At 45.2% G+C, this 26,655-nt stretch overlaps 2 protein-coding genes across 2 annotated transcripts in view; one reads left to right on the top strand and one right to left on the bottom strand.

Moving 5' to 3' along the window:
- Positions 1 to 10,049, bottom strand: part of LOC146198850 (uncharacterized) — a 37,651-nt gene extending 27,602 nt beyond the window's left edge. The window contains exon 1 of the mRNA XM_084594332.1: positions 9,691 to 10,049. Within this exon, the coding sequence (XP_084450458.1) occupies positions 9,691 to 9,813 (123 nt within the window). The 5' untranslated portion in view covers positions 9,814 to 10,049. The remainder of the gene's footprint in view (positions 1 to 9,690) is intronic.
- A 314-nt stretch (positions 10,050 to 10,363) lies between these two features.
- LOC146198849 (uncharacterized) lies at positions 10,364 to 17,216 on the top strand. The gene is made up of 2 exons (XM_084594331.1): positions 10,364 to 10,787; positions 11,405 to 17,216. Exons 1-2 carry the CDS (start codon positions 10,532 to 10,534, stop codon positions 12,841 to 12,843), a joined length of 1,695 nt encoding a protein of 564 aa, XP_084450457.1. The 5' UTR covers positions 10,364 to 10,531; the 3' UTR covers positions 12,844 to 17,216.
- The last annotated feature ends 9,439 nt before the right edge of the window (positions 17,217 to 26,655 follow it).

The following is a 26,655-nucleotide window of genomic DNA, read 5'->3' as shown; positions in this document are numbered from 1 at the left end:
AATGGAGTTAAAAGGAATTTAGCCGTGCCTGTGTGACAGCAGTATCAGTTACCAACCCAGCAAGACCATGCTTGTGGAAAAGCAATGCGGATGCTTTTCTCACTGTTTTTCTATTTCCAATTTGGCGATTTCCCCCCCACATGAAGTAGTCATATTCGTATTCACTCTTGCATTGCAATAAGGCCTATAATGGAGCAAGAATTCTCCTGTTTACAGTGTGCTTTCAACAAATTGGCACGGCTGATAACTCAACCCGGTTCTTGGCCGTCCCTGACGCTGTTTCCATTCCCTACGACTTGTATGCCACCTGCCCAGAGCTAGAATGCCAAGAAATGAACAAGCAAGCATAATACTGTTCTTGTATGCCTCGCGTGAAAACTGAGTGTGCCACTTGGAATTTAAACATACAAAAAGAAATAGATAGTAAAGTTATTTACCACAAATATACAACTTTCTCATAACAATTAGTATTTACTAATGTCTTGAGCACCATTGTGAAAAATGTTTCACATTTCATTTTGCCTACTGCCTCCACACTTTGCATCACATTGGAATTTATGCACTCTTTTCTGGGCCTTTTCCATGCATAGTTTCTGCTCATGCATTTATAAAAGAAGGTAATCATTACTCTTAGTATTCCTTTATGCAAATTTCAGTGCAGCCCTTCCTAGAGCCCACACCATGATTTAAAACAGCCTTTTCACCCGTCAATTAGGTCCCTAAATTAGTATTCAAGACAAACATTAGAATGGTGAACCAATGATGCAGAAGCCTTGTAACAACGGCTCCCTGGTTGCTGCCGTATTGTTCGCTGGACTGTCACTATGGAAGTTTCCAACAGTACACGGCTCCAGAGAGGAGCCCTTTTGAGAACTCCCTCACCTGATGCAAAGGTATATACTGTTCAAGATAAGAGCAGGGCTTGTTTTTTAATTTTCCCAGTCATGACCATTTGCATTTGTCAAAATTTAATACCTAAAATAAATTTATTAGTTATATACTATGAATACCATTATTAGAACAGTGCAAAACTCTGGAGCCTTTTGAGTTAGATAAGAATGATGCCCCTCAAAGGGGGCTATCCAGCCGATGGTGTCAGCTGATTATGATGATGATGTGGATAATCCCTTTGGACCTGCTAGCATGAAATCCAAGGTTATGACAGATGAAGGAAAATTTACCCCAGCTTAACTGAATTAGCCACAGCATTAGTGAGAAGTATTCAGCACCACTGGCTTTTTCAAAAGCCTCTTTTGGGCGCCATCTGCCGCTTAGTTCTTGAGTTGTAACCAACTGTAGATGACTCATGCAGCTTACAAAGACGAAAGACATTTTGCCTCAGTTTTGTAGCACCAGGTGAAAAAACTATTCATCTACATACCGTAGCGTAGTAGTAAGAGCCTTCTATCGCTCTTACTCGTAAGGAGTTGATATACTTAAGACAAGATATGAATGTATCACCTACTGCGCATGTATGATGTTGGGGGTTTCATCTGTATAATAAGGCTCTGAGGCTCGAAATAAACTGTTGCAAGTCAGTGCTCGTGTGTCCTATGCGTCTTCATTTTGTCCTCGTCCTTCTCTGCGCTGTATTTTTCCAATCTGAAACCAGCACCAGCACTACAGCATTTCATGGCCTGTGAGGTTGGTCAGCTAGTCTAAATGTCAGAGATATCAAAAAGAGACACAGCTCTTTCTCTGTAAAATCAGTAGGAAGAAGAGCCGTCTCTTGATCACTTCATTTGTTTGCGTGCTTTTATCCATATTTGCTTGTCTACAGGGAAACACGGTCAATGTTGTTACGACCGTGCATCCGCATTGGCGCGCTCTATTGTTCGCCTGTGGGCATGAATAAGTGCTGTGGATATGTGGTGATGGTCCAATGGCTCTAAGTGAGCCTGTTTCCAGGAATCCTGTTTTGTAAGCCTGTTTTGCTTTGTGGACACCCTGCAAATGCCAAATTGACCCTGTCAAGAGAACGTCTAGAAAAACACAAAGAAATGTCCCCCTGCGGGAGATAGCCGGAAGTGCTTTCGTTCAATTGTTCAACCTTCCCGTCGAGAAGCGCTATGGTCAAGTAAGGAATGCCTATTGTCCAAACGAGGCGACAGAGTGACACGTCCGCTGACGTACAGGACAAGAAAGGAGCAAGGTGATTACGGCCATTAGAGGATTTCCTGGGAATGCCGGACAAGAAAGGAGCATGACGCATACGGCCATTAAATGATTTCCCGGGAATGCAGGAAAGATTTGCAATTGTCGAAAACGGACAATGCTGGGAGCGTATGCGGCGCCCACGTGCACTTGGGTTTCTGAGAAGTAAATCCACTTGCCGGAACCAGCTGCCTATCGATTCTTGGCTGAAGAATAGAAATGTACCTCCTCGCCGTTCCCAAGCTTTTCCCGCCAACAAGTGACCCGGCTCAACGAAACAATGCCGGGCCAGTCAGTGCTTCAGACCATCAGTGCAGTGATGTGTTCGATTGGATGCCGATATCTGAGGGGCGTGCCCTGGATTTGGTTGGTCAGCATCTTCAGAGAGGGGCTGGACATAGGGGGTTTTAAGGACGCTGCAGAGCACGAAATGTCGCTCTGGGCCCTGGGTAAACGGCTCATCCAGTCGCTTCTCGCTATGAACTCTTAACGCTTGCCATATTGCTGATGTACCCTTCTTTTTCGTGTAAATAATCTTGTAAATAAGTTGTCTCAAAGTGCCATTAAACCTGCTTGTATATATTTTACCAACTTCGAAGATTCAGTCCTTCTTCAACCCCGAGTCTCTGCACGCTACCAAGTGAAGGCCGGGTCGACGTAGCCCCAGCGTCACGACTACTGGTGGCAGCGGTGGGATAAAGCCCCAACACTGGTGACCAGCGGTGGGATCTGAATCTACAAGCCACAACATCTGATGACTGGAGGTGGGATCTGGATCTACAAGCTACAACATCTGGTGATTCGAGGTGGATCAGAATCTACAAGCCACAACATCTGGTGATCGGAGGTGGCATCTCAAGTAACAAGCAGGCGCAACAATCGGCCAACAAGAAAGCAGCTCGGAACATCGATCGCATGTGTGGGTGAGTGCTTGGCTTTTCTTCTGATGTGGACCAGGTTCTAGAACAGGGTTAGATTTTAGAACTGGTAAAAAGTGTTGAAACGCCTTTAGGTTTGGTAGTTTGCACTGTTGTTTTGGAAGTAGCCGACACTCGGAGCGATCATGGACCTACAAAAGCTGCAGAAACCGGAACTGTTGCAATTGTGTGAGGAATTGGGAATTGATACAAGTGGTTTGGCACGAAAACCTTTGATTATAAAGGCAATCACAGATTTGGGAACCGATGATGAGGAGCTCAGTGAAGCATGGAACCTCATCGGTCAAAAAAAGGAGCAGCTCAGACAGCAGAAAGAGCGGGAAAAAGAGGAAAAGGAGCGGGAAAAAGAGGAAAAGGAGCTCGAACGTGAGAGGGAAAGAGAGGAAAAGAAGCTAGACATTGAGCTCCGGAAATTAGAACTAGAGTTGAGCAAGAGGTCGGGCGATTGTCCCCAGCTAGCGGTACCTCGTCTCAACAAGGAGGCAGATTTCAAGATGTCAAAGTACATGCAGCCATATGTGATATCAGGGGATATCGGCCTGTATCTGGCTAACTTTGAGCGAACCTGCGAAAAACTGTCCTTCCAGCGAGACACTTGGTCTCAGAGATTATTGACGGTTCTGCCCTGCGAGGCAGCGGAGGTTGTCGCGCGGCTAAGCAAGGAGGACGCGGACAACTACGAGAAGGTCAAAGCTTGCCTTCTGAGAAAGTATAGGCTTAGCGTCGAGGCGTTCAGACAACGTTTTCGGAAAGCTACTAAGTCCAGGGACGAGAGTTACCCTGAATTCCTCTACAATTTAAGAGTTAATTTGGGCGAGTGGCTAAAGAGCACTGATTCCTACAGTGATAGGGACGCTGTAGTCGAGCGAATTCTTTTGGAGCAGTTTTATAACTGCCTCCCAGAAAAAGAAAGAAATTGGTTACAGGACCGAGGCGACATTAAGTCGGCAACTGAAGCTGCTGAACTCATTGAGGAGTATGCTTCGCGCCGACAATTCAGCAACCCAGCAGTGGATAGGCCCCGCAATCCCAAGTTGAGTAACCGTCAGAAAAGGCACTTTGCTAGATTTGCAAACGAAGAAAGGAAGGCTTCTTCAGGCAAACGCCCTAGAAAGGATGGCAGTGAGAAAAGTGGGGAAGTGACCAACGCGCAGAACACAAAGAATAAGTTTGAGGCTAGGAAGCCGCTCACATGCTTTAGGTGTAATGAGCAGGGTCACATTGCCGTCAACTGCCGGAAAGAAAAGTTTGCTTTCTCGTATGTCAGTGACTGCGATGAAAATATGCAGCTTTTGGAACCCTACCTGCATGACCTAGTAGTCAACGGGAAGCTTTGCAAGGTACTGCGCGATTCGGCCGCAACGATGGATGTTGTCCATCCGGCGTATGTGTCGCCTTCCGACTATACAGGACAGTGTGCATGGATCCGCCAGGTAGTGGAGGAACAGAGTGTGTGCTTGCCAATCGCGAACGTGGTCATCGAGGGCCCTTTCGGCAAGTTAACAACCAAGGCTGCCGTTTCAGGAAAGCTTCCTAAGTGCTATCCGTATTTGTTCTCCAACAAATCGGACATGCTGCTGCGAAAGAGGGGCATCCTTTTCGGAGACAGAGTTGTGCAAGCCTTAACACGTTCAAAGGCGCGAGAACTAGCTACACTGCTCATTCCAGAAGAATCCACAGCGGAGGAAATGGCAGTTAAAACAGTGGTCGATGCGGAAGATAGCCGGTCAGAAACCTTTGAGAGCGAGGCATCTCAGATAAGTCAACTAGAAAGTGAGCTTGATAAGACACGGAATGAGGACGTTCTAGAGAGTAACCTCTTGCCGCCGGTGTCTAGTAATCTCACGAGACTTCTAAGTGGAACCCGAGAGGACTTAGCTACGGAGCAAGCCAATGATCCCAAGAATAAGCTCGAAGTACAGTGGGAAGGACCTGCTAAAGTCGTTGCAGAGCTTTCTGACACTAACTACGCAGTGAAAATCCCCGATAGGCGTAAAGCAGTGCGCATTTATCATTGCAATCTTATGAAGCCTTATGAGCAGAGGGAAACCATGATAAATCTAACGTTAAACCTTCCTGAGGAGATTGGGGATAACTTGATTTGCCTCAGCGGAAAGGGAAGCAACGCTCAGGAGCTTCTCAGAAAGACGGAGCAGAGAGGAGAACTAAAGAAATCCCAGCTGTCCGATCTGGGCGAAATAATAACAGAGTTTGAGGCCTGCTTCGTGGACAGGCCAGGCAGAACTGATTTGACTGAGCACGATATTGAGCTGACTTCAGACGTGCCAGTGCGATCAAGGTACTACCGATTTTCTCCAAGGCAAAGAGAAATTCTGGATAGGGAAGTAACTCGCATGCTGGAATTAGGAGTAATAAAACCCTCGGAAAGCGATTATGCTTCGCCTATGATCTTAGTAGAAGCTCCAGGTAAAGACCCTAGGCCTGTGGTAGACTACCGAAAGCTAAATTCTCTCACCAGGGATCAAGTGTATCCTATTCCGAATATTGAGGAGAGAGTAGAACAGGTCAGTAGAGCGGCATATGTGACTACGCTGGACCTTACTCGAGGATACTGGCAAGTACCGCTCACTGAACGCGCCAGCAGATACGCGGCTTTCGTCACTCCGACGGGCAGCTACCAGCCAACAATGATGAGTTTCGGGCTCAAAAATGCTCCATTTTGTTTTTCCCGACTCATGGATAGGGTTTTAAAGGGGTGTGAAACATTCGCAGTGCCTTATTTAGATGACATTGCGGTTTTTTCCGACTCATGGGCGGACCATATGGTACATCTAAGAGCTGTACTGAGCCTTTTGCGTCAAGCTGGACTAACCGTAAAGGCCGAGAAATGTTGCCTGGCAAGGGTGACCGTGGACTACTTGGGTCACAATGTAGGTCAGGGTTTCAGGAAACCCAGCGAGATTAAGATTTCTGCGGTAGCAGACTATCCGCGGCCGAGCACGAAGACGGAAATTCGAGCATTCCTAGGTCTGACTGGGTACTACAATCACTACATCCCTAACTATTCAGCTTTGGCTAGCCCTCTGACCGACGCTCTCCGCAAGACAGAACCGACAAATGTAGTCTGGGACGAACAAAAGGAAGCCTCCTTCGTAAACCTGAAGGCTGTGCTGATTAGCCGTCCGGTATTACGAGCTCCAGACTATGACCGAGAATTCACGGTCCAGTGTGATGCCAGTGATCGAGGGCTAGGTGCTGTTCTCTGCCAGAGAGATGACGACGGTAATGAGCACCCCGTGCTCTACTTGAGCAGAAAACTGAGTTCTAGAGAGAGGGCTTATTGCGCGTCAGAGAAAGAGTGCGCTTGCATTGTATGGGCCATTCAAAAATTGAAGTGCTATCTTGGAGGGGCCAAATTCACCGTAGAGACGGACCATTGTCCCCTGGCTTGGCTGCAAACTGCGACATGGAAGAACAGTCGCCTTCTTAGGTGGAGCTTGATTCCACAGCAGTACAATTTTGAAATAAGATACAAAAAGGGGAAGTTAAATGGGAATGCGCTTAGCCGCTCTTTCTAAGCGGTCCGAGGTGTTCCTCACCATGTATCCAAATTGATAATCAGGTTTTTTTTTTCTCGTGCACGTGTACATGTGTGACTATGTAAAGCAGCACATTTGGTTTTCTAGGAATACGTGGGTCCTGAATGTCTTGAGAGTGGGCTTTTCTCGAACAACAATGGCAGTTTTCTTTTAGCCTGGTCTCTTCAGATGGGAGCCGAGTGCTTGCTTCGACATGTGGTTGAGTTTCAGACAGCTCGAGCAATTTGGCCTACGACAATCAAGACAACGCGACAAGCAACAGCGAGCTTCAAGCGTTCATGTGCAGGCCATTAAGTCGTCTCTTCATGCAGCAGCTGCGACTGCTGCCCTCCGAGACTCTTCTGGCGGGGGAGGAGGCTGTTACGACCGTGCATCCGCATTGGCGCGCTCTATTGTTCGCCTGTGGGCATGAATAAGTGCTGTGGATATGTGGTGATGGTCCAATGGCTTTAAGTGAGCCTGTTTCCAGGAATCCTGTTTTGTAAGCCTGTTTTGCTTTGTGGACACCCTGCAAATGCCAAATTGACCCTGTCAAGAGAACGTCTAGAAAAACACAAAGAAATGTCCCCCTGCGGGAGATAGCCGGAAGTGCTTTCGTTCAATTGTTCAACCTTCCCGTCGAGAAGCGCTATGGTCAAGTAAGGAATGCCTATTGTCCAAACGAGGCGACAGAGTGACACGTCCGCTGACGTACAGGACAAGAAAGGAGCAAGGTGATTACGGCCATTAGAGGATTTCCTGGGAATGCCGGACAAGAAAGGAGCATGACGCATACGGCCATTAAATGATTTCCCGGGAATGCAGGAAAGATTTGCAATTGTCGAAAACGGACAATGCTGGGAGCGTATGCGGCGCCCACGTGCACTTGGGTTTCTGAGAAGTAAATCCACTTGCCGGAACCAGCTGCCTATCGATTCTTGGCTGAAGAATAGAAATGTACCTCCTCGCCGTTCCCAAGCTTTTCCCGCCAACAAGTGACCCGGCTCAACGAAACAATGCCGGGCCAGTCAGTGCTTCAGACCATCAGTGCAGTGATGTGTTCGATTGGATGCCGATATCTGAGGGGCGTGCCCTGGATTTGGTTGGTCAGCATCTTCAGAGAGGGGCTGGACATAGGGGGTTTTAAGGACGCTGCAGAGCACGAAATGTCGCTCTGGGCCCTGGGTAAACGGCTCATCCAGTCGCTTCTCGCTATGAACTCTTAACGCTTGCCATATTGCTGATGTACCCTTCTTTTTCGTGTAAATAATCTTGTAAATAAGTTGTCTCAAAGTGCCATTAAACCTGCTTGTATATATTTTACCAACTTCGAAGATTCAGTCCTTCTTCAACCCCGAGTCTCTGCACGCTACCAAGTGAAGGCCGGGTCGACGTAGCCCCAGCGTCACGACAATGTCAAGCGAAGTGTTTCAACCAAGGTTAAAAAAAAATATTTCAGCAGCAACTTTCCTGTCTTTGGCAAATTTCATGCAAAAGCCAGTTTGCCAAGTATAGCATAAAATGCATAACAGAGATAACTTATTGATTTTGTACAAATACATTTTAATGCCTCATTAAACATCCCCAGTGAAGCCAATGCTTTGTTCACATGACTTATTAGATGGTGCTCTTAAATACTCCGTGCGGGCAATTACCCTCATAAATGTGCACATGACAAATGGAAATCAAAGCAAGCTTTAAGGCTGCTAACGAACACTATTTGTTAGTGGACTGGTTAGCTAATTAACATCACTACCAGTCAAAACAAGTCACTTAATTAAATGTACCCACTGCAACACATGACACTATGCCCAAAAAACTTGCTGCAAGTCTTTTAACAAAGCATAGAAGTTGGTCTTCACATATTAATGAGTGTAAGCTGCCACAGGAAAACCATGCATATGCCACACGTCTTCCAAATGCACGTGCTTTGCCTACAAAAGTCACGGGGGAAGCCAGTTCCAAAAGGAAGTACAGCTAGATATTCCAGGCATACTCCCAGCATATGTCTAAAATGCCAAGTCCGTTTTCACTGGCTTCACTCCAACACTCAGCTGTCGGGGACACGAAGCTCGCTTCTCAACAAGGTCGCACTTCCGAGCTATCTCAATCAGCCACACAGTATTACCTGTTGCACGTAATTCAGGACCGATAGTCACGGCATCGAGCGCTGGCTCTAAGGATTACAGATGCGCTATCGCTCGGGTATGTCAATATATTTTCAGGGAAAATCCCAAAGGCGTACACGTTACTGCGGCAAAGACTGACCCCCTCTGAGCATTGTACTACCTGTGTATGCGCTACTTCAGACACCATAACGACGAGTCGTAAGCGCGGCCGGGTCAAGGTGCAACGAACAATCCACCTCCTGTGCAGTCTTGCGCCTAGGTTGCCCCATCCACTCTCCGCCTACCTAATTATCTCCAGCGAGCCAGCAGCGAGCGAGCGATTAACCCAAGCAGCGCTTTTGGAGGGCGGCCAAGTGATTTTGTGTGGCTGCAGTTATTTTCGCCTGCGCGCGAATACGCGTGTATTGAATCCGCTGTGGCCAAGATTCGGCCTTGGTTGCAAGCGAAGCGTGAGGAAACGCCGCACTGCTTTGCGCCTGTCCAACACAAAGGCGTCCCCGGCAGCACTTTCGCTGCTTTCGCTCAGGAAAAGCTCTACCACATTCTCGGATGGCCTCAAACATGCTCAGCTTTGCCACTTATCACATCACACAAATCACATTATTTGGGACCTCTGCAACAAACGAATCGATATCAAGCAGCCGATGTCCACATAAAGGCAAAACCATCGTAAGCCTTTACTACAATCATAAAGAGTTCGGCGCTACGTTTACTTGTGCGCTATTCTGTCGGAAAGCCCAATTTAAAACGTCACCTTGAATTTCGCAAGTCCGGCAGCAAACGCATCTGCTAGGAGGAAACTGAAGCTTTGCTTTTGCTGCGGAAAGTACGCGAACCAGTGCCTTTAAGCTTAGGCGTCAAAAACGTTCTCTTGGCTGCGCAGTACACAAGTAATTCTAGAAATTGAAGTGACAAATACGATACAAATACCTGAGACGATTCCAGGCTGGCGAGGACACTGCTGTGCCCGTGATGATGGTGTCGTCGGTGGTGGTGGCGTTTGCCATGTTTTTTGCTCACCTTCGGCGACGACATGCCGCCGCCGACAAGCATTATGAGCACGTTCAGCAACCGAACGTATGCAAGATTGCCCAATACACCGCCGCAGGGACTTCCATTATCTGCTTTTTGTCGCTCGTTGCGCCTGTCGCCTAGCTACAACTACTACAGCCTACAGCCACAACACAGACAGCACCTCCGACATGCACACGGAGCTGCGATACGGCAGCTGCAGCGCCCCTTGCAGCGCCTGCCAATGCGCCTGTGACTGCTCCAGTTCTGCTTCTGTTTGTGCGCGAAGCTTGCTTACGCCACAAGCGGCGTGGCAAGTAATCACTTAGTTATTATACTTAAATACTATTTTTTTATTCATACAAAGTACCCTCAAATTATCTTACTCAAAAAATAATAAATCATTACTATATTTGATTATGTTGTAAAATTTTGTTTCCTAAACTTGAAAAAAAAATTAAAATATAACGTTGAATTAAACATAATAAATTTATTATCAGTATTAAAACATTTTATTATTAAAAAAAACAACAACGAAAATTTCTAAAAGAGGTGGAGTGATAGATATGCCACCAGGCGGGCGCCAAATTGGTCAATTTTGCTACTCCAACATGATGTAGTTGATGCGTCCACTCAAACCTATCTCAACACGCCTGCTCTGCGCCACTGCAAATGATCGTGCAGACACCGTGCAGACTCTTCGAATGCTGTCTTAAGGCTCGAGTTTCTTTTCTTGGTAAAAACTGTCTGGCCATAAAACATGGAAAGCCCGAAAGCTAATAGAAAGAAATCTCGTTTGCACCAATGTAAAGCGTGTGACAAAGTGTACGCGACGGGGCACGGCCTCAGGCGTCACGAGCAAGTAGCTCACGATGCAGAAGATGTTCCGGGTAGATACAAATGTGATCAGTGCTTCCACGCGGTCTTCAAACAACGCGAGAAGCTCCTCAAGCACCTTATCCTTGACCACGGCTTCGAACACGACTACGAAGAGCGACGATTTCGTTCTCTACAAGGTGAAGAACCACATCTTCCGTTGCAATTAACGCCGTTACAGAGTCGGACGAGCTAAATTATTTGCTGCCATTGGGCAGGTAATTGTTTGCTTGCCCCTAATGCTAGATGGGGTTGACAAAAACCTGTCAACAGTTCTTGAAAATTGTGGTTCCGTAGCACAGCGTGTGATGGTAGTAAATGCAGTTTACGCTAGCTTATCGTGCCGCCGGCATTTGCTACTCGGAGGCTGGAGGGGAAAGTCATGCATGTTTAAAAAAAAAGAAAAAAAAAAAAAAAAAACTAGTCGGAGTCGGTTTAGGACGTTAAGAACCATAAACCATACCGAAACTAACCGCTGTATCCCTCATCATATTCGGCAAAGAGGTATAGTTTTGATGTCGACGGCTGTGTAATTACACTCGCCGAGCAAAAAATACTACGTGTTCGACATCTAAAGAAGGCGAGATGTCAATAAAAACAATTCTGCACGAACCAGAATAGGAACTAGCACCGGTACCGTTTACTTTGCGTTGTTCCTAACTCGTTGCTTTTAAACAACGTTTAAATATGTCAGGTTTAAATTGCATAGCGATTCATTTCGTGCACATTGCTAATGCAAACTAATTTGTCTTTTCAGACTTTATGCGCTGGAAGGAGCGGGAAGAACAACGAGAGAAAGTGTGCTTCATTGCAACTTCTGGTACGAAGGCATATTACAATGGGCGCAGGGGTCGCTACTTTGTGTGTCATCGCTCTGGCCAGTACATTCCCAAGGGTAAAGGCAAGAGGCGACTCAAATCACAGGGTAGCTGCAAAATTAATGCGCACTGCATGGCAACAATGAATGCCATAGAGGACTTGGAAACCGGTGTTGTGAAAGTTGTTTACCAGAAACGACACTATGGTCATGATATAGACCTGGGTCACTTGCGATTAAGCAGGGTAGAAAAGCAAGCCATTGCCACACAGCTTGCTCAAGGCACGCCCCCTGGCGCTGTTCTGGAAAATGTGAAGAAGTCTCGTGGAAGAGAACTCCGAAAGATTCATTTGGTCACCATGAGAGACCTGTACAATATTGCTAAACGTGACCTTGGAACAACGTTGGTCAAGTTAAGGGAAGAAGGGCCAAGTGCAGCTAATCTGAAATTTATGAAGCAAGAACCGTCATCAGGATTATTGAACAGTTCCAGTAGTGTTGGACTGGACACGCATCAGCCCACTGAATGCATTTCGGCAAATGACGAAGGCTTCATCAATGGGCTCCCCGGTGCCACGTTTCAGGACGTCAGCCAGCTGACCATAGTACCAATCGCAGCCAACCAGCAGGTGGGGGCAAATGCAGCTAACCTGAAAGTAATGAAGCAAGATCCATCATCACAGCCATCCAACCGTTTTGGCAATAATGGCCAATTCATGGTTCTTCCCAGTCCAACATTTCAAGGCAGCAGCCAGCTGGTACCAATCGTCATTAACCAGCAAGGAGGTGTACCATTGGTCTTCAGTTCAGTGGTTCCTGCTGGTGCCCAAAATGGAAGCGTCATTGTTTTCGGCAGCCCAGCAACTACAGTGCAAAATCGAGGTAACCCAACAATCTGTGTTCGAGGTAGCACTGCCGGACATAAAGGTAGTAGTGCCAGTAACTTGTCACCTGAGTCTACTGACTTTGACGACCCTGAGTTGGATGACTTCGAGGGCCCTGAGTTGAATGAAGATGAACAACTAGATGCCATTGCTCACTTGGCAAGTGGTGGCCATTCACAAACTGTTAGCCAAGCAAAGACAAGTGCCTTGGAAGCAATCCGTGAGCTGCAGGCCAAGATCCGCACCTTTACAGGGAGTGACGAGAAGCTGAACCGTGTGGAGAGAGAGATTCGGAGCATCACCCATTTTCTCGAGTTTGGCATAATCGACAAGACAGCTGCGGACTATGGAGCAGTGGAGGAAGTGAGTTTGGATGACAGTGGTGCGGTGGAGGAACACCTGGATGTAAATCTTGAGGAGCAGCCTTGTGCTCAGACACACAGGAAAATTGGGGCACATCGACTGGACCATGTGTACTCAAAGAAAAGGGAATGAGTGCCGTGTGTTTGAATGTGAGTTTGCCTCGCGCATTGATCCACGGATGCCTTTTCAAGTTGTCTGAAGCATTAACAGAAAGTGTGTACTACATGTTATTGAGATTTAGGTACATATGGCTCGTGCATCAAAGCAAAGTAGCTTTATGGAGCAAATGTCCGGCCTGTCTGACAGAGCATATATGCGTTTTTCCGAGGATTTTGGATTTGTAAGGTGATCGTAATGAATTTGTTTTGTTCTGCAAGTGATTTCTTGAAACTCCCATTTCCACAATTTTCAGTTTCTCCTCTGCCAAGTGTTTAACTGTTGTAATTGTTTGGAACAGAAGAAATATAAGAACACTTTCTGATTTCTATAGTTGTCTTGAATGTTGTTTGAATGTAATGTGCGGCTTTAGAATGTGCTTGTGGAGGTGTTTGGCATTATTTATTTTAGTTTCAGTTTGCTTCCCGATGCAGTGAGCAGATGTGAAGGTTGCATTGGCAGATAAATATATAAAAGTTGTGTACACTTTGATTGTAGTAACCATTTTCAGTTTTCCTGGTAGGTATTTCATTGTGCGGGGTCATGCAAGGCCTTAGCAAGAATAATGAACAGTTGAACTCTGTTAAACTAAATTGGGGCAGGACCTGACAAGACTGAACTCACGACTGTGTAATATCTTAAAGGCAAAAGTCTGTGGTGCAAGCACTAATTCAAAACATTATCCAGTTGTGATTTTATATGCTTGAACTCTTTCTTTGGGGAATTGGAACCTTTTTTTTTTTTTACAGAAATGCTCATTTTTGTTGCAACTTGCGCCCTTTAATAAGTCATTCTTGGAGCAGTGTTGCTTTATTGAAGGTAAACTGCAGCACATTTTGTTAAAATTGGGCTTTCAGCAGAAACCCACAGTTCTTCATGCTGCAAACTCGAATATCAGATTGAGATTAGGCAGAAGAAAACAAAAATAGTCTTTTTTCAGCAGAAATACGCAGCCCGCACTATGGGGCTCACTGCGGGTCGTGCCACCGCCTGTGATTGGCCAAGATGTCGCGTGACGACATTCTGAGGACCGGGAAGCATCCGATGCGGCTCCTTCGCTGCGCTGTGTGCTGATCGCAGCTCCCTGCGGCTTTGTGAATGTCATTATGGCACGCCATTTCCGCACGAATGAACATCGAAATTTTCACCGCATGTATCCGTACCAGATACGCCCGCATACGATGCAGCACTTCCGTTAAGGGGAGCGTTGGTTTGGCATGAAAACTTGCTTTGGTTAGAGTAAGGCATTTTGAAAAGTAGTGTGTGTCATTATTAGCAGAAACTACATGGCCCTCAGCGAAACCTCGGCACGCATATTCCTGGGAAGGACACGACTAAAAACGAGTCGCGTCCTGCACACGCGAAAACTCAGAAAAGCCTTTAAGTTTCAATTGTGAAACGCTCTAAACCAGCGTGTCGAAAGACATAAAGGTTCACTGTCACTGATGAAGTTCACTTCTCAGAGAATCACTGCAGTCCTGGGCAAGTCCGGATTTTCAGCTATTGGGCAAAAAAAAGCTTTGCGAGAAAAAAAAAATCGTGCTTTGAGTGCCAGTCGTGTTACCTTGGAATTTTATAGAAAGCGTGAACCAGTACACAGCTGCCACCAGACAAATGAACAATAAGCAAAATGCGGTTGCCGAGCTCTGCAATGCATGTGAGGCATTAACGGGGCCATTGTGCTGGAGACCAAGTCAAATGCGCGGAGAATACTGCTTGAGTCATAGGACATTTAGCAGACGTACAGAACTTTTCCCTTTTATTGTACTCTCACAGTATACGTTTGGTCAGTTGACGGCTGACGTATGTTAAAAGCCAGGCTGCAGCTCCTCCGCATCTATACCTTCATGAGAAAACCATCTTCCGAAATTTGTTTTCTTACAAGAGCCTCATCGTCTTCATTTCTAACTTAATTTGCATCCCCAGACAAGACAAGATTATGTAAAATGGCAAGGCAGCGCACGGGTATGAAATCACAAGGCCATATATGAACAACTTCGATGATTGCTTGCTTGGACGCATCGAAGGAAACCTCACTCTGTGCGTTCCTTACCTAAATGTGCCTCTACTCAGCTGAGTGGTACTCCCGTAAGGGTTCCACGAACATATCAGGTATGTGCCGTGCTGGAAAGGATCTCGCAAAGCCTTCACAACCTAGCTGCGACACAGCAGTGGGCTCTTCTTAATCATCTGCTAGTTCGCAAAAATAAGCAGTGCGTGCTGCTGATGAGTTGTCTGTTTAGCACGAAAACAGTTGCACGGTGCTTTTGCACAAAAAATAAAATAAAAATGAGACATGCGAATACAACCACGTGCCAATTCTGTCTGCCCGTCCCATCGCGAGATTGCACTCCATGAACAGATCGCAATTAACGCTGAATGCAACGGTTCACATACAAATGAGACCTGAATAGTCAGAAAGTAATGGAACTACAAAGTACAAGCCTTACCTCCCTTTTTTTTTAATTACCGCGGTTCTAGGAAATGGTGACAAGAATGCTTTGATTAGAATGTTTTAATTGGTCAGCTTGAATTTATCTCTTCTCAGCAACGCCGCATTGCGCCACGAGCTTTTAACACAATGGTGCACACAATCAATTGGGTGCACAACACTAAGTTGACACGTTTTGTATGTCCGCAACGCACGCAAGACGATGAACAGCACATGGCGAAAGCCCCCTCTGTTGGCTCTGAATGCTTCTGGCTCCTCTCAGTGACGTCACGACGGACGGAGAAGCGAGGTTTCTCTCTTCTCTTTCCGCCTCTGTAGCAGTCGCGCAAGGCGCGGGAAATTTGAATTGCGCTCTTTCAGTCGGCGATTGTGCAGGTGTTTTATGCTTAATCGAAAAAATAACTTCACAGACATGATCAAAAAATAATCTACTTCAAAAATCTATAGTATTGGCACATTTGAAAACCACTGCAGTGTCCCTTTAAGGGGACCAAGTAACATAGTGTGCCATGAGATCGCAGCGGAAATTAAAAGGTCTTGCCTCATATAGTTCAAGCACTCCAGTATTGCAGAAATAAGAGTTTATCGTTTTAATTTGGCATTTAAAATTGCATAAAACAAATTGAATTGCTGCAGTAATGAAGTTTGAGCTTTGCGGTGCTGAAGTCTGAAGGCTTAATTTGGCGAGCATCAGGCCTTGTGATTTGTGTGCACCTGGCTAGTTACTTTGCCCCAGTGCCTTCCATATGTGTTGAGATACATGTAGCAGTTCTGCTGTCATGCCATTAATGTTACATGGGTTTTGGGTTCATAGCTGAGGTGACTGAACGCTGATGTCAGTCGTATAGTTGAGTTACTGGATATTTAAGCTCGAAGGGCATTTGCCATCAAATGAGTTTTGGAAACTCGTTCATATTTCATTTTGAACTGAATGTATACTCTAGACACCGGATATACAGCAGAAACAAGCAACACAAAAGCACTTTTTGCACATCATGTAGGAGCTGTATTTCTTTGTTTTTGTTAAAACAATTATGATTCTGGTGTGAAACTATTCGCATAGGAGGCTGTCGTGGAAAGCCATTACCCTTGGTCACAGCAGCAGCCCTGCCTTTCTTGTGAGTGTTGATAAATTTTTTTTTTGTTTATTAAGGTGATAGCCTTTAATGGCTCATGCTCGCGGATCGTGTCCATTCATCCGTAACGCTTTCATTATGTGGGAGGTGGTAGCTAGCAGCTGACATGGCCGAGCACTAACTGGACATAGGGCTTCCTGACATGGCAGGAGCTGCCAGCTCGGGGGCTCTCTTTTCATATGGGAGGGTGATATCAGAACCAGCCTGCCAAGATCCTTGCATTCAGGTTATCTCTAGGCCACGCAGGCACGTTCATACGGCTCCGTTAAAGTGGGCTTTATATGTTGGCTGCTAGCGTACGCTTTCGCATCATCACGAAGGTGGGAGTGAAAACAGGGAGAAAGAGGCGCTGTAGTGGAGGGCTTCAGACTACCGCGCGATAGGGGCTTTCGCCTCATTGCAGTTTAGCGATCCAAAGTGCCCCATAGAATTGTTGTTGACGACTTCTTAACTTGCATTTACTCGAGAAGTATTTAAAGCTCTGACTGAGTGCCTAACCCCTTGGTTGTCAACTGCACACTCCGCGTGGCTCTGTGCATCTCCGTGCTCCACATTGTCAGCAATGTTGTTTGTTTAAATATATCCAATTTGATGGCTAAAGTGCTGCATCATGACCAAAAGGATTATTTGATGCCTTATACATCGCACAGAGCATGTTTTAATCCACTTAAAATACTATGCCATCATTTTAAATGTTCTTTATGTGCACAGATGTCCCTTAGCCATTGTCTATTTTTTTTTTTTCACTGATCATAATTGCAATACTTTCAAATTAAATTAATGTTATGTTGTAGTACTGGAAGAAACCAAATGAATTTGATGAATTGAAAGCCATTCAATTGTAAAAACATTAAATCTTCCTGTATGACAGAAGTAAAAGTGAAAATAAATTCCTTTTGCTAGGAGTGTTAGAATATCCAGCTGTTGTAACTGATCATGACGTGTCCAGCTTGACAGATGTCGTTAGAGAAATGAATGAGAGAAGGCTAGGGGGGCATAAAACAGGCGTGCTCGGGCGGGCCTGAAAGTCCGTTAAAATGTAATAATTTCCTGCACCCTCCCAACCCCAGAGCATATATCTGAGTTCTCACACGATGTCGATCTGCCAGTCCACCACGCTTCCCCCCCCCCCCCCCCCTATTAACAGGCATTTCATTATCAGTTTCGAGATTTGCATTATACTGTCGCCTCTCGTGTCTCTTTTGTGGCTTACACCTGGCCTCGACATAGCCTCATTAAAAGGGGGGGGGGGGGGAGGGGAAGCATTCACCTTGCTAAAATCGCCTTGTGATTGCACAGTCCAGACAATGCAGTCGCAGCGTGCCTTCCTGGCACCCTGAAAAGCACACAGTGTGCGCGAGATGAGCTCACCTAGTACTAGGCCACAAAATTAACCCTTTGCTCATAGTTAGAGCCTGTGTGCTTCTTGTGAAGCAAGGAAACTATGTACAGAAAACTACATCTTGCTGAGAACGTATTAGTAATTCCAGCCACAAGTGAGCGCAGTGGAAGAAACTTCAGCGCTTCATGATCCGGATTTAGGTTGGGCCGAGCCGGGCCTGGGCCTTAAGTCTGAGCACAGGGCCAGGCTCGGGCTCAGAGTTTCGGCCCATGCACACCTCTGGCATGAAATACTGTCTTATTAATTTGACTCCTCTTGCTAATTTTATTCATTTGATTCCAGTTAATTAGGATAATTCGACCTAATGGCATGGTCTCGGTCGATGCCCATGTAGGTCTATGCCGTGGGAAGCTCATCAATATGGACATGAGCGGGCTCGCGCTAGTTAATCCGGACAGGGACGTTGCATCATGGTATGACCAGCAACGCCAGCGATCAACCAAATAGACCTCCCAAACCTGAATTTTGCAGAACAGTGGTGCCTGGGCACTTCGGGCGTGCGCGCTAAGGCACAACTAAGAAAGAAATAAATCTGACAGGGAGACTTGAGGCCTAACGACAATCACAAGTCTCTCATTGCCGAAATATAGTTTCAGTTTTGCTTCTCTCAAATTCACGCCATCCCATTGCCGCCATCGGGCACGTGCATTGGCCAACTGCGCTGTTTCAGACACTGCTCTGTTTGTCACTGGTCGTTTAATTTGATATTGGGATATTGCGTCGTACCATTCTAACGCTTGCGCATATTTCCCTACCATGTATCTACATGCTTCTTCCACTCTTCGAGTACTCTGAACTGTTGCATTTTAAGGATAGTTCATTGCGATGCATCCTAAAAATGTGATGGGGCAGCTTATGAAGAGACATTACTGCTACTGCGCCCACACTGCGAAAAGGGCTATGCAGGCATGATTTTGGAGCAGTTCTTCAACATTCACGACAGTAGATGCAAAGCAATGCACTGGAAAAAAAAAAACACAAAACGCTGTCATTGCCTCTTAGTTTTTATCTCATGTGTATAGACAACCATATTCCATATATTCATTGGATAAAATTACTGTGTTTCAAATGGTTTTCAGCAGTTCTTTAGCTCAATTTGATAATTTGAACATTTTTCTTTGTCCATTGAGGATCAAATTAACAAGACTTGACTCTTTAGTAACTCTGGGTAGCAAAAATGAGTTGGTGGGGGAGGTGTGTAAGGTAATCATGGGGATTTTGTCAAGGGAGGTAGGGGGGCAAACCTGTTACATCACAGCAGGGGGGTTGAAGGAACATCTCTGCGCATTTTTTTTTTTTACCCGTTGGAGTCAAAAGAAACATTCCAGAAGATTTCATGTCACTGATATGAGCTGGAGAATAAGCAAGCTCAAGTGGAGGAAGAGGTTTAGGAGAGAGAGGGGGAGGGTGCTAGTGCTCCTTTTGCACCCCCTGCCGTGTCCATGTCATGTGATAGACAGCAGTTCGATTTGTGCTCAAGAGATGGTGCTAGTAGTATTGCCACTTAGCCTCTCAGCTGGCAAATGCTGCTGCACTGCCTGTGTGGCATGTAAAGGGCATTTTAATCAGGTAGTCGTTAATGGCAAAGTCTCTTGCAATCTCGTCCTTTTCATGTGCTGTGATCACTAGTAGATGCTAAGCCATGTCGCTTGACAAGCACAATGGTGCATGGCATGAAAAAAAAAAGGAGGCTATCACAAAAACAATGTCTTAGTTTGTGGGATGCAGGTGCTCATGCTCCTATTGCGTCTTCAACAAACCTGTTCTCTTACTGTATTAATAAAAACTCTGCCAAAAAGTATATTGTGAATACAATAGCAAAGCGCTGATATCATCCAGGTTCTGCCCAGCGCATCTACAAAGTTCCACGAAACACAGCAGACTTGAATGTTTCACTCAACTTGCAATGATTCCTATGCATGCATTTCACTTCACACTCAACAACACACCATTTGACTATGCGTCATGACTTTTGGATCATGAAAGGCTATCATTTCTTCATCAGTGGTAATGCAGTACATATATCATGTTCATTACCAGTGACTATAACAGCTGCTTTATTCTTAAAGCAATGCAAGATGAAGTCAAGGAAAATGTTCCTGTGGTTGGATCATGGAAAAATCTGACAGCGCAGTTCACATGTAGGGATTTCAAGGGGGTCGCATTCACTTTTCTCAAATTGTTTTCGGTCTTTCTTAATGTGCATGTTCCTGTGAAAGCATATTAGGAACTTGCTAGTGCCGGTAATAGCATAGGTATATCATGAATTATGCCCCGTGACTAAGTTAAGCACTTGCATGATCTGTGAAAAGGACAGTTGCTAATCATGCAGGTGCGAAGAATATAATGCCTCTTTCGCTTTACCGTTGTCATACTGTTCCAAACACCTTGTGGTTCCCAGTATCGTGAAAGCCTATTTAACGTGAAGCTATGTGATGCAGGAACTTAACCGTTTGACTGTTGAATATTCAAATAAAAAAACTTCATCTCCAATGTCTAATTTTTTCACACGCTATGCGCTCAGTGCAGTACCCGAACAGCAAGAATGCCGCGGGACAGAATGCAGCCGCAGTACCCATACGGAAAAAACAGTCAAAGGATTAAATGTAAGGTATTTCATTTCCTCGGTAAGCGGATGGCGGGGAAAAGGGGGGGGGGGGGGGGGGGGGGGGGGGGGGGGGGCATTTGAGCTTTCTTTTCTTTTCATTCTTGGGTACCTGACTGATGTGAAGGAAGAAAGCATATCACACTCTGAAATTAATATTCCTAACCTTCATCGGCGACTGAGATTTCACATTGCTGTTCATGGAATAATCATTGCCTATATAGACCAGATTTTTTTACCCTCGCGCGCAGACTGCTAGCGCGCTCCTACTCCCGACACCAGGCGACATCTGTCGGGTGCGCGCGGCCAGGGTAGCCAGGGGAGTGCGGGTCGCGCGGGCGCCTCGCGTTGAATGTGTGTTCTTGAGCGATCGTTCTTCAATTCTGTCGTTAACGCGCTCTACCACTTATGCATGTAGATGTGTGCTGTGCCTCGCTACTCACGTTTTTTTCATGTTCTAATACTACAGCATTTTTAAGCACTGTTCGCTCGTTGACGCAATATACGAAGGTCATGCAGGTTGCAAACTGTAAATCGCCGTTTATGCACAGCAGTGCTATTTTTTTATTTGTGGCTGCCCTTCACATGTAATAAATGCACACATTTTGCGCATGAGAGTAGAATTTTGGATCGGGCTCTATGGTGTGAGATGTAACGTCGGCGAGCTTCGCGCTGCTTGGGTAAAATGTGTGTTTTCGGCGTGGTTCGTCTTTGGCTTTGCTTTGCCGTTCGTTAACGGGAGTGTAAGTCCGATTATAACTGAAGACGCAACGGCGACTTGGTAGTCCATGAGTGCAGACAGGGTAAAAAAAAAAAAAAAATGGACAAGGACCTCAGTCCCGTTTTTATTTATTTATTTATTATTATTATTTTTTTTTTTTTTGCACTGGCTGCACTCCGGCTATAAGCAACCCAAATTGTTATTTCCTTATGGAGAAGGTGACGTGCAAACGGTTGAGCGTAGTAGCTTTTTGCTGTAAGACGAAGCTGAAGGCGCTTGCGTAGTGTGAGATGTCAGCGCACGTTAAAGAACCCCAGGTATTTGTTAAACTTCCGGAGAACTTCACCGCGGGCGTATTTCAGCCGATGCCACTTTTGGACAACTGAGTTGTCATGGTCCAGCTAGCATTTCCCTGCTGTTTCTTCCTTTGGCATGCACGACACTGTACGTACAGGATTTAAAAAAAAAATTGTATCATATGCTTATTGACATATGCAGGCGCTACGGATAGGCACTAGATTTTCCAGGGATAAAAAAAGAACGATCGTAATGCGGCGATGCTTACAAATACAGCGCAACAAAACTTGCCTGCTGTTAGCTTGCCGACTCAGGTGAGTATACACAGCGATAATTCGTTGGTGTTAGTGGCACACACCACGCAAACGACAGCACAGTCTGATTGGTGAGGTTCGAAATGGCTGGCATGAAGAAGAGCTAATTGGAAGTGGAATTATATGTGAGTCGTACACGAGAGTAATGCTTGCAATTGTTCACAAACATTTTCCGAAACGTAATGCTGCCGAAACGGCAGCATTATAGCGCGGCTGCGTGCTGAGCACCAACACAGTTAATGTGAACGTAAAACTAAACCCACTAATAACGATTCGATTTTAACTCTTCGACAATGCAAATAAACTTGCTCCAACACAACCATGCGGTGAAAGTATTTTTTGGCAATATTCTCCAGCACCCGAACGCTTGCTAAACGTAGTTACCGGGCAGCGTATTGACAAACCATATCCCGTTGGAGCACTCGAGCAGACGACGCTCTGACGCACAAGCACGTGACACGACGTCACTTCCTTTAAGTTGTTTTTTTTTGCTTGTTTCTATTTTTTTTTTTCATGCCAAAGGAAGATGGCGGTGTACACGCGCGCGCCCTAAGGCTCCTCTATTTAAAAAATAAAGGAGCCTTAGCGCGCCCGACACTGGCGTTGGGCGTTGGTTAACCAGACAAACGCGTATCCTTCTACCATGGCTTAGTGGTAGTGCCTGTGGCTTAAGGGGTGCTGCGGCCGCAGTTTTGAGGCTTTATAAATGCAGTGGCCCAAGCCGTGCCATTTGGATGCTGGATACTGTGATGTTTGCAGTTCGAAACAAGTGTCTTGGCCGTCATCTCAAAGTCTGGTGTTTGACTCTGACAGCAAGCGATTTTGTGAAGCCACGACTGCTGAACTTTTGCTGCCTAAACATGCTGGATGCCGACTGTGCTGGTGCTGGATGTGCAAGTGCGTCGATTCCAAGAAAGCTGCGCAGCGCCGTTGGAGCTCGCCTTGGAGCCACTAATCGTTGAAAGTGCCTTGGTTAGTAGCACTGCAATATTTAGATAAGCACCGCTGGAATATGGGGGGTAAAAAAGAGAAAAAAGAAAAAAAAAACGTGGTTACGTGGTGTATTTGTGAAACATTTGCTGTGATGCTGCATCGCTGCTCGGGGGTCTTCGCTAAGGATGCTAAAGCTACTGGCCTACCCAAGGGCAAATGTAGACTACTACCGATGCTAAATTTCATCTCAAAGGCCGTCTCTCATTTTATGCTACCTTATGAGCAGCTGTTTTCAATCAGGATTGTTTTTTTTTTTTTTTTTTTTTTTTTTTTTCCCAGTTTCTGGCATTTCAATACGGAAATGTTTCTATATGGCAATATGCTGGAACAGCGAAGCCAGTTTTCTGAAATTAGCGGTAATAATCCTTTAAATGAAAACATGCTCTCGTTTTGTGAACGCACGCATGATTACGACGCCCTGATCATAGCGGCAACCACCCTTTTCTGAAGCCCATAATCTGGCGACGTCAAACTATTGATTCTGAAAGTAGTGGGATATTAGGTGAACTCGATAACCAAGTACTCACACTTCTGTGGCTAAAAACAGCGCTGACACGAGACGAAGCAGAGGGTACACGACGCTGTTTCGTCTGCTTCGTCTCGTGTTAGCGCTGTTTTTAGCCACAGATCATGCACCAACCAGCCAGAATTTCCACCCTCTTAAAGTACTCACGCTTGTTTGAGAGCACTGCGTTGAATAGGCATTTGTTGAGCGCAATAGCTAACTTAACTGCACCTGTTAAGCAGAGGCAGTGGCATAGCATGCTGTGCAATTTGTTTTTTGTAACTCTTTATGTATGTGATTGGTATTCTGCTCAAGTGTCATGGCAAGAAGAAACAACAGTGTTTATTTTTGAAGTTGTGGGCACCCCATAACATGCTTACGCAGAATGGTGCAGTTCAATATTGAGTCAAATAAATAAGTGCTGGTTTTCACAACTGTTTATTCCTTGTATACATCTCAAAGTGACCTTGGCTAACTTGAATTCCAAACTATCTTACAGCCGCTTCAAAAGCTTCCGAATTAGGTGACATGTTGTACATGCACCATTATGCCTACCAATCTTTTTAAGAAGGAATCATTGCTACAAAATTAAAGGATTAAGCTCACAAATTATAGCAACACTTGAAGAGGGGAGAACCAGAGTATTTTGACATCACTCCCTTATGGTTTGCACACTGGTCAGCTAGCAATCCAACATTTCAAAGAAATGCTTGTTAATGTCATCATCATGTGCCACAAGTGTGTTTATAGTAAATTAGGTACTACAAGGACTTGTGGCTATAGTAAATAAGGTACTACAAGGCTACCCCGATGAAAGTCGTCTAGGAAATAGTATGAAACAACCAGTTTTAGGCATTTAAATTTGAGGAACTTGAGTTCGATCCCAGCCATAGTGACCATGTTTTGATAGAGAAAAATGTAAGGCACCCATTTACTGTGTGATGTCAGTGCATGCTAAAAAAAAATCATTGGTCAAAAATGAGCCGGAGACCTACACTACAGAATCCTGCAAAGCCTAAGTCAATTTGGGACACTATACTAAACAAAACTGGAATACACTGCTTCTAAATTTAGGTGAAACAATGCCTTTGCTGTTTAGTAAATGCACGGCAAGCAATACATTGTAAACCATTTATGCAGAAGCAGTTTGTTTTACTGGCAAATGCCTTCAACTTTTTGGCAGGAAAAAGTGGCAGATGTGACTTCAGTTCTACAAATGACACTGGGCAGCCATGCAGCCATCAAAGAACCTACTTTGAATTGTAAATAGCCACATTTGTGTTTGCAAGGAGGCCCAAAGCACAGTGAATAAGCAAGATAGTGATGAAAATAATTCAACGAAAAGAAAGGTGGAGAGTTCAGCCAGCAGCAATATGACCCTAGCGTGCTGCTCCACACTAGAGAAGGGAGAAAAGGGAAATAAAAGGAGAATGAGGATACAAATGGTTGATGACAATGTTGTAGTGCAGTGAATTGGTTCGAGTTATAGAGAAGACCACGCACACAGTGGATTGCACTTGTCTCGCATAGTCGACATATAACACATGAAGTGCATGTTCTCCACATGCACCAGTTGTCATTGCACACACTTTCACTCTCATATTCTGGTCCAAATGCACACACAGGCTCGCCACGCACTGATTCTGAAAAAGCTCAAACTAGACAGAAACATGATTGATCGAACTGTAAGCAGCTGTATAGCATGCGAAGCACAGCACTAACAATTTGTGGTGTGTCACATATGGAATGGTTTGACTGTTAAATTGGCAGGGTACCATGCCATCAACTAATGTCTAAAAGCTGAGATGATGGCTTTGGTTGGAAGTAATCTGAGCCCTTGGCGATGCAGGTACACAAACGTAATCCAAATGCATTGTTCTTGAATGGCTGCTTTCCAAATTGTTGATATTTAAATTAAAGTAGTATGGTGCTGTATGTTTTTCTGAAAAAATCTTGCTGTGCAGCTAACTTCATTGCAACATCTGATTGAATCTGGAACACCTGCAGCAGTACCACACAGCAAGACAAAAGTGTCCACGCAGATTGCAGAACTTTTGTAGACATGGAAAATAATAAAGTATGATTCATACTTATGAAAACTTTGTCCTTGTCTTCATTTTGATAGTGCGGCCCTAGGCAGCTGCTGCACCAAGATTTTCATAGGTCAACAGGCCCACCAGAACCAATGCACCCAACCGACCTTCTGCAGGGAGACCCAGCCGCTACCAATTCCAGTGGCTGTGGGGAATGTGTTAATATACCAGTACTATTGGAACTAGTAGGATCCCCGCAAGAAACCAGTAGGAAATTTTTACCTTGGATAAACAATTATCTTCTTTGGCACTTTTCAGCAATTGCTCTGATCCCTAAAAAGATGTTGGCTACATATCTACAGAATATCATTTAATATCTCATCAAGAGATATGTGGGCATATGTGAGTATTCGGTACATGTCCACTTTCTACTCTCTTCAACGTGGACATTATAATGTATACTATAATGATATATTATTAACATTTGCGGCAGATATTCACTAGATGTTCACTCAGTATAAGTTCTTTGGCTAACATTTTTTTTTTCTGTAAACTGATTTTACGAACGTTTACAAGGGAAAGTTATCAGATTGACGGCATGTGACTAGCACTTTGTGTCATCATTTCTACAATTAGTCATTTAGCTTCGAGGTGATGACTTCCTTCAAAAGTCTCTTCTCTCGCGCTTGCCAGCTAACTGCATTGGTCTGCATGGAAACTATCGTCTAATATATTGCGCTCGTGTACTTTCGACTCCAGCATAAGCGAGAAATGTAGCTCCACTTTTTATTAAATTGACTGAAATTCAACCCAAATATAGCACTAGCCGAGTATAAATTATTTGACAATGATTGAAATATACTGCTATGAGCAATACTGGCTGATCGGCAAAGTACGTATCTTTCTCCATCCTTTTGAACCTTTTGCACAATCCAAGACTTGTTGGTTTCGACGCTGTAGGCTTCCAGCCATTCGTTGACGGCTGCCTCGTTTGTCAGGTTCGCGCGATACACTGATCCGAGCCCTTTTGACGCGAGCTTATCTTTCACGAGCTCGAGCGGCTCTGGGAGCTCGTCCATCATCTCTAGTTATCCGCAATCGACACACAAGTTCGTCAAGCACAAAATCGCCCTGGTTAGCGCAGCGCGCAACGGATGAGCCAAGTGCACGTGCGTACAACCCAGAAGCACCGGACAAAATGCGTGGAGCTATGCGGATGGGAAGGAGTGCAAACTTCGGGGTGTAGCCGAGCCGAGCGACGATTCCAGAAAATACCAGAACAAGAACAGCCGCGCAAGTGACCACTGGACTGAAATTTACGTAACACTTG

The sequence above is a fragment of the Amblyomma maculatum genome, chromosome 2 (genome assembly GCF_055883805.1).
Source record: "Amblyomma maculatum isolate TAMU_Amacu chromosome 2, ASM5588380v1, whole genome shotgun sequence".
Lineage (NCBI taxonomy): Eukaryota > Metazoa > Arthropoda > Arachnida > Ixodida > Ixodidae > Amblyomma > Amblyomma maculatum.
Note: the sequence above shows the minus strand (reverse complement) of the source record. Positions and strands in the feature narration are given on the sequence as shown.

Bases quoted from the DNA above. Each gene is read 5' to 3' on its own strand.
- LOC146198849 (XM_084594331.1), top strand. From the start codon at position 10,532: ATGGAAAGCCCGAAAGCTAATAGAAAGAAATCTCGTTTGCACCAATGT. The intron at 10,788-11,404 runs GTGAAGAACCAC...TTGTCTTTTCAG, and splicing joins ACGATTTCGTTCTCTACAAG to ACTTTATGCGCTGGAAGGAG.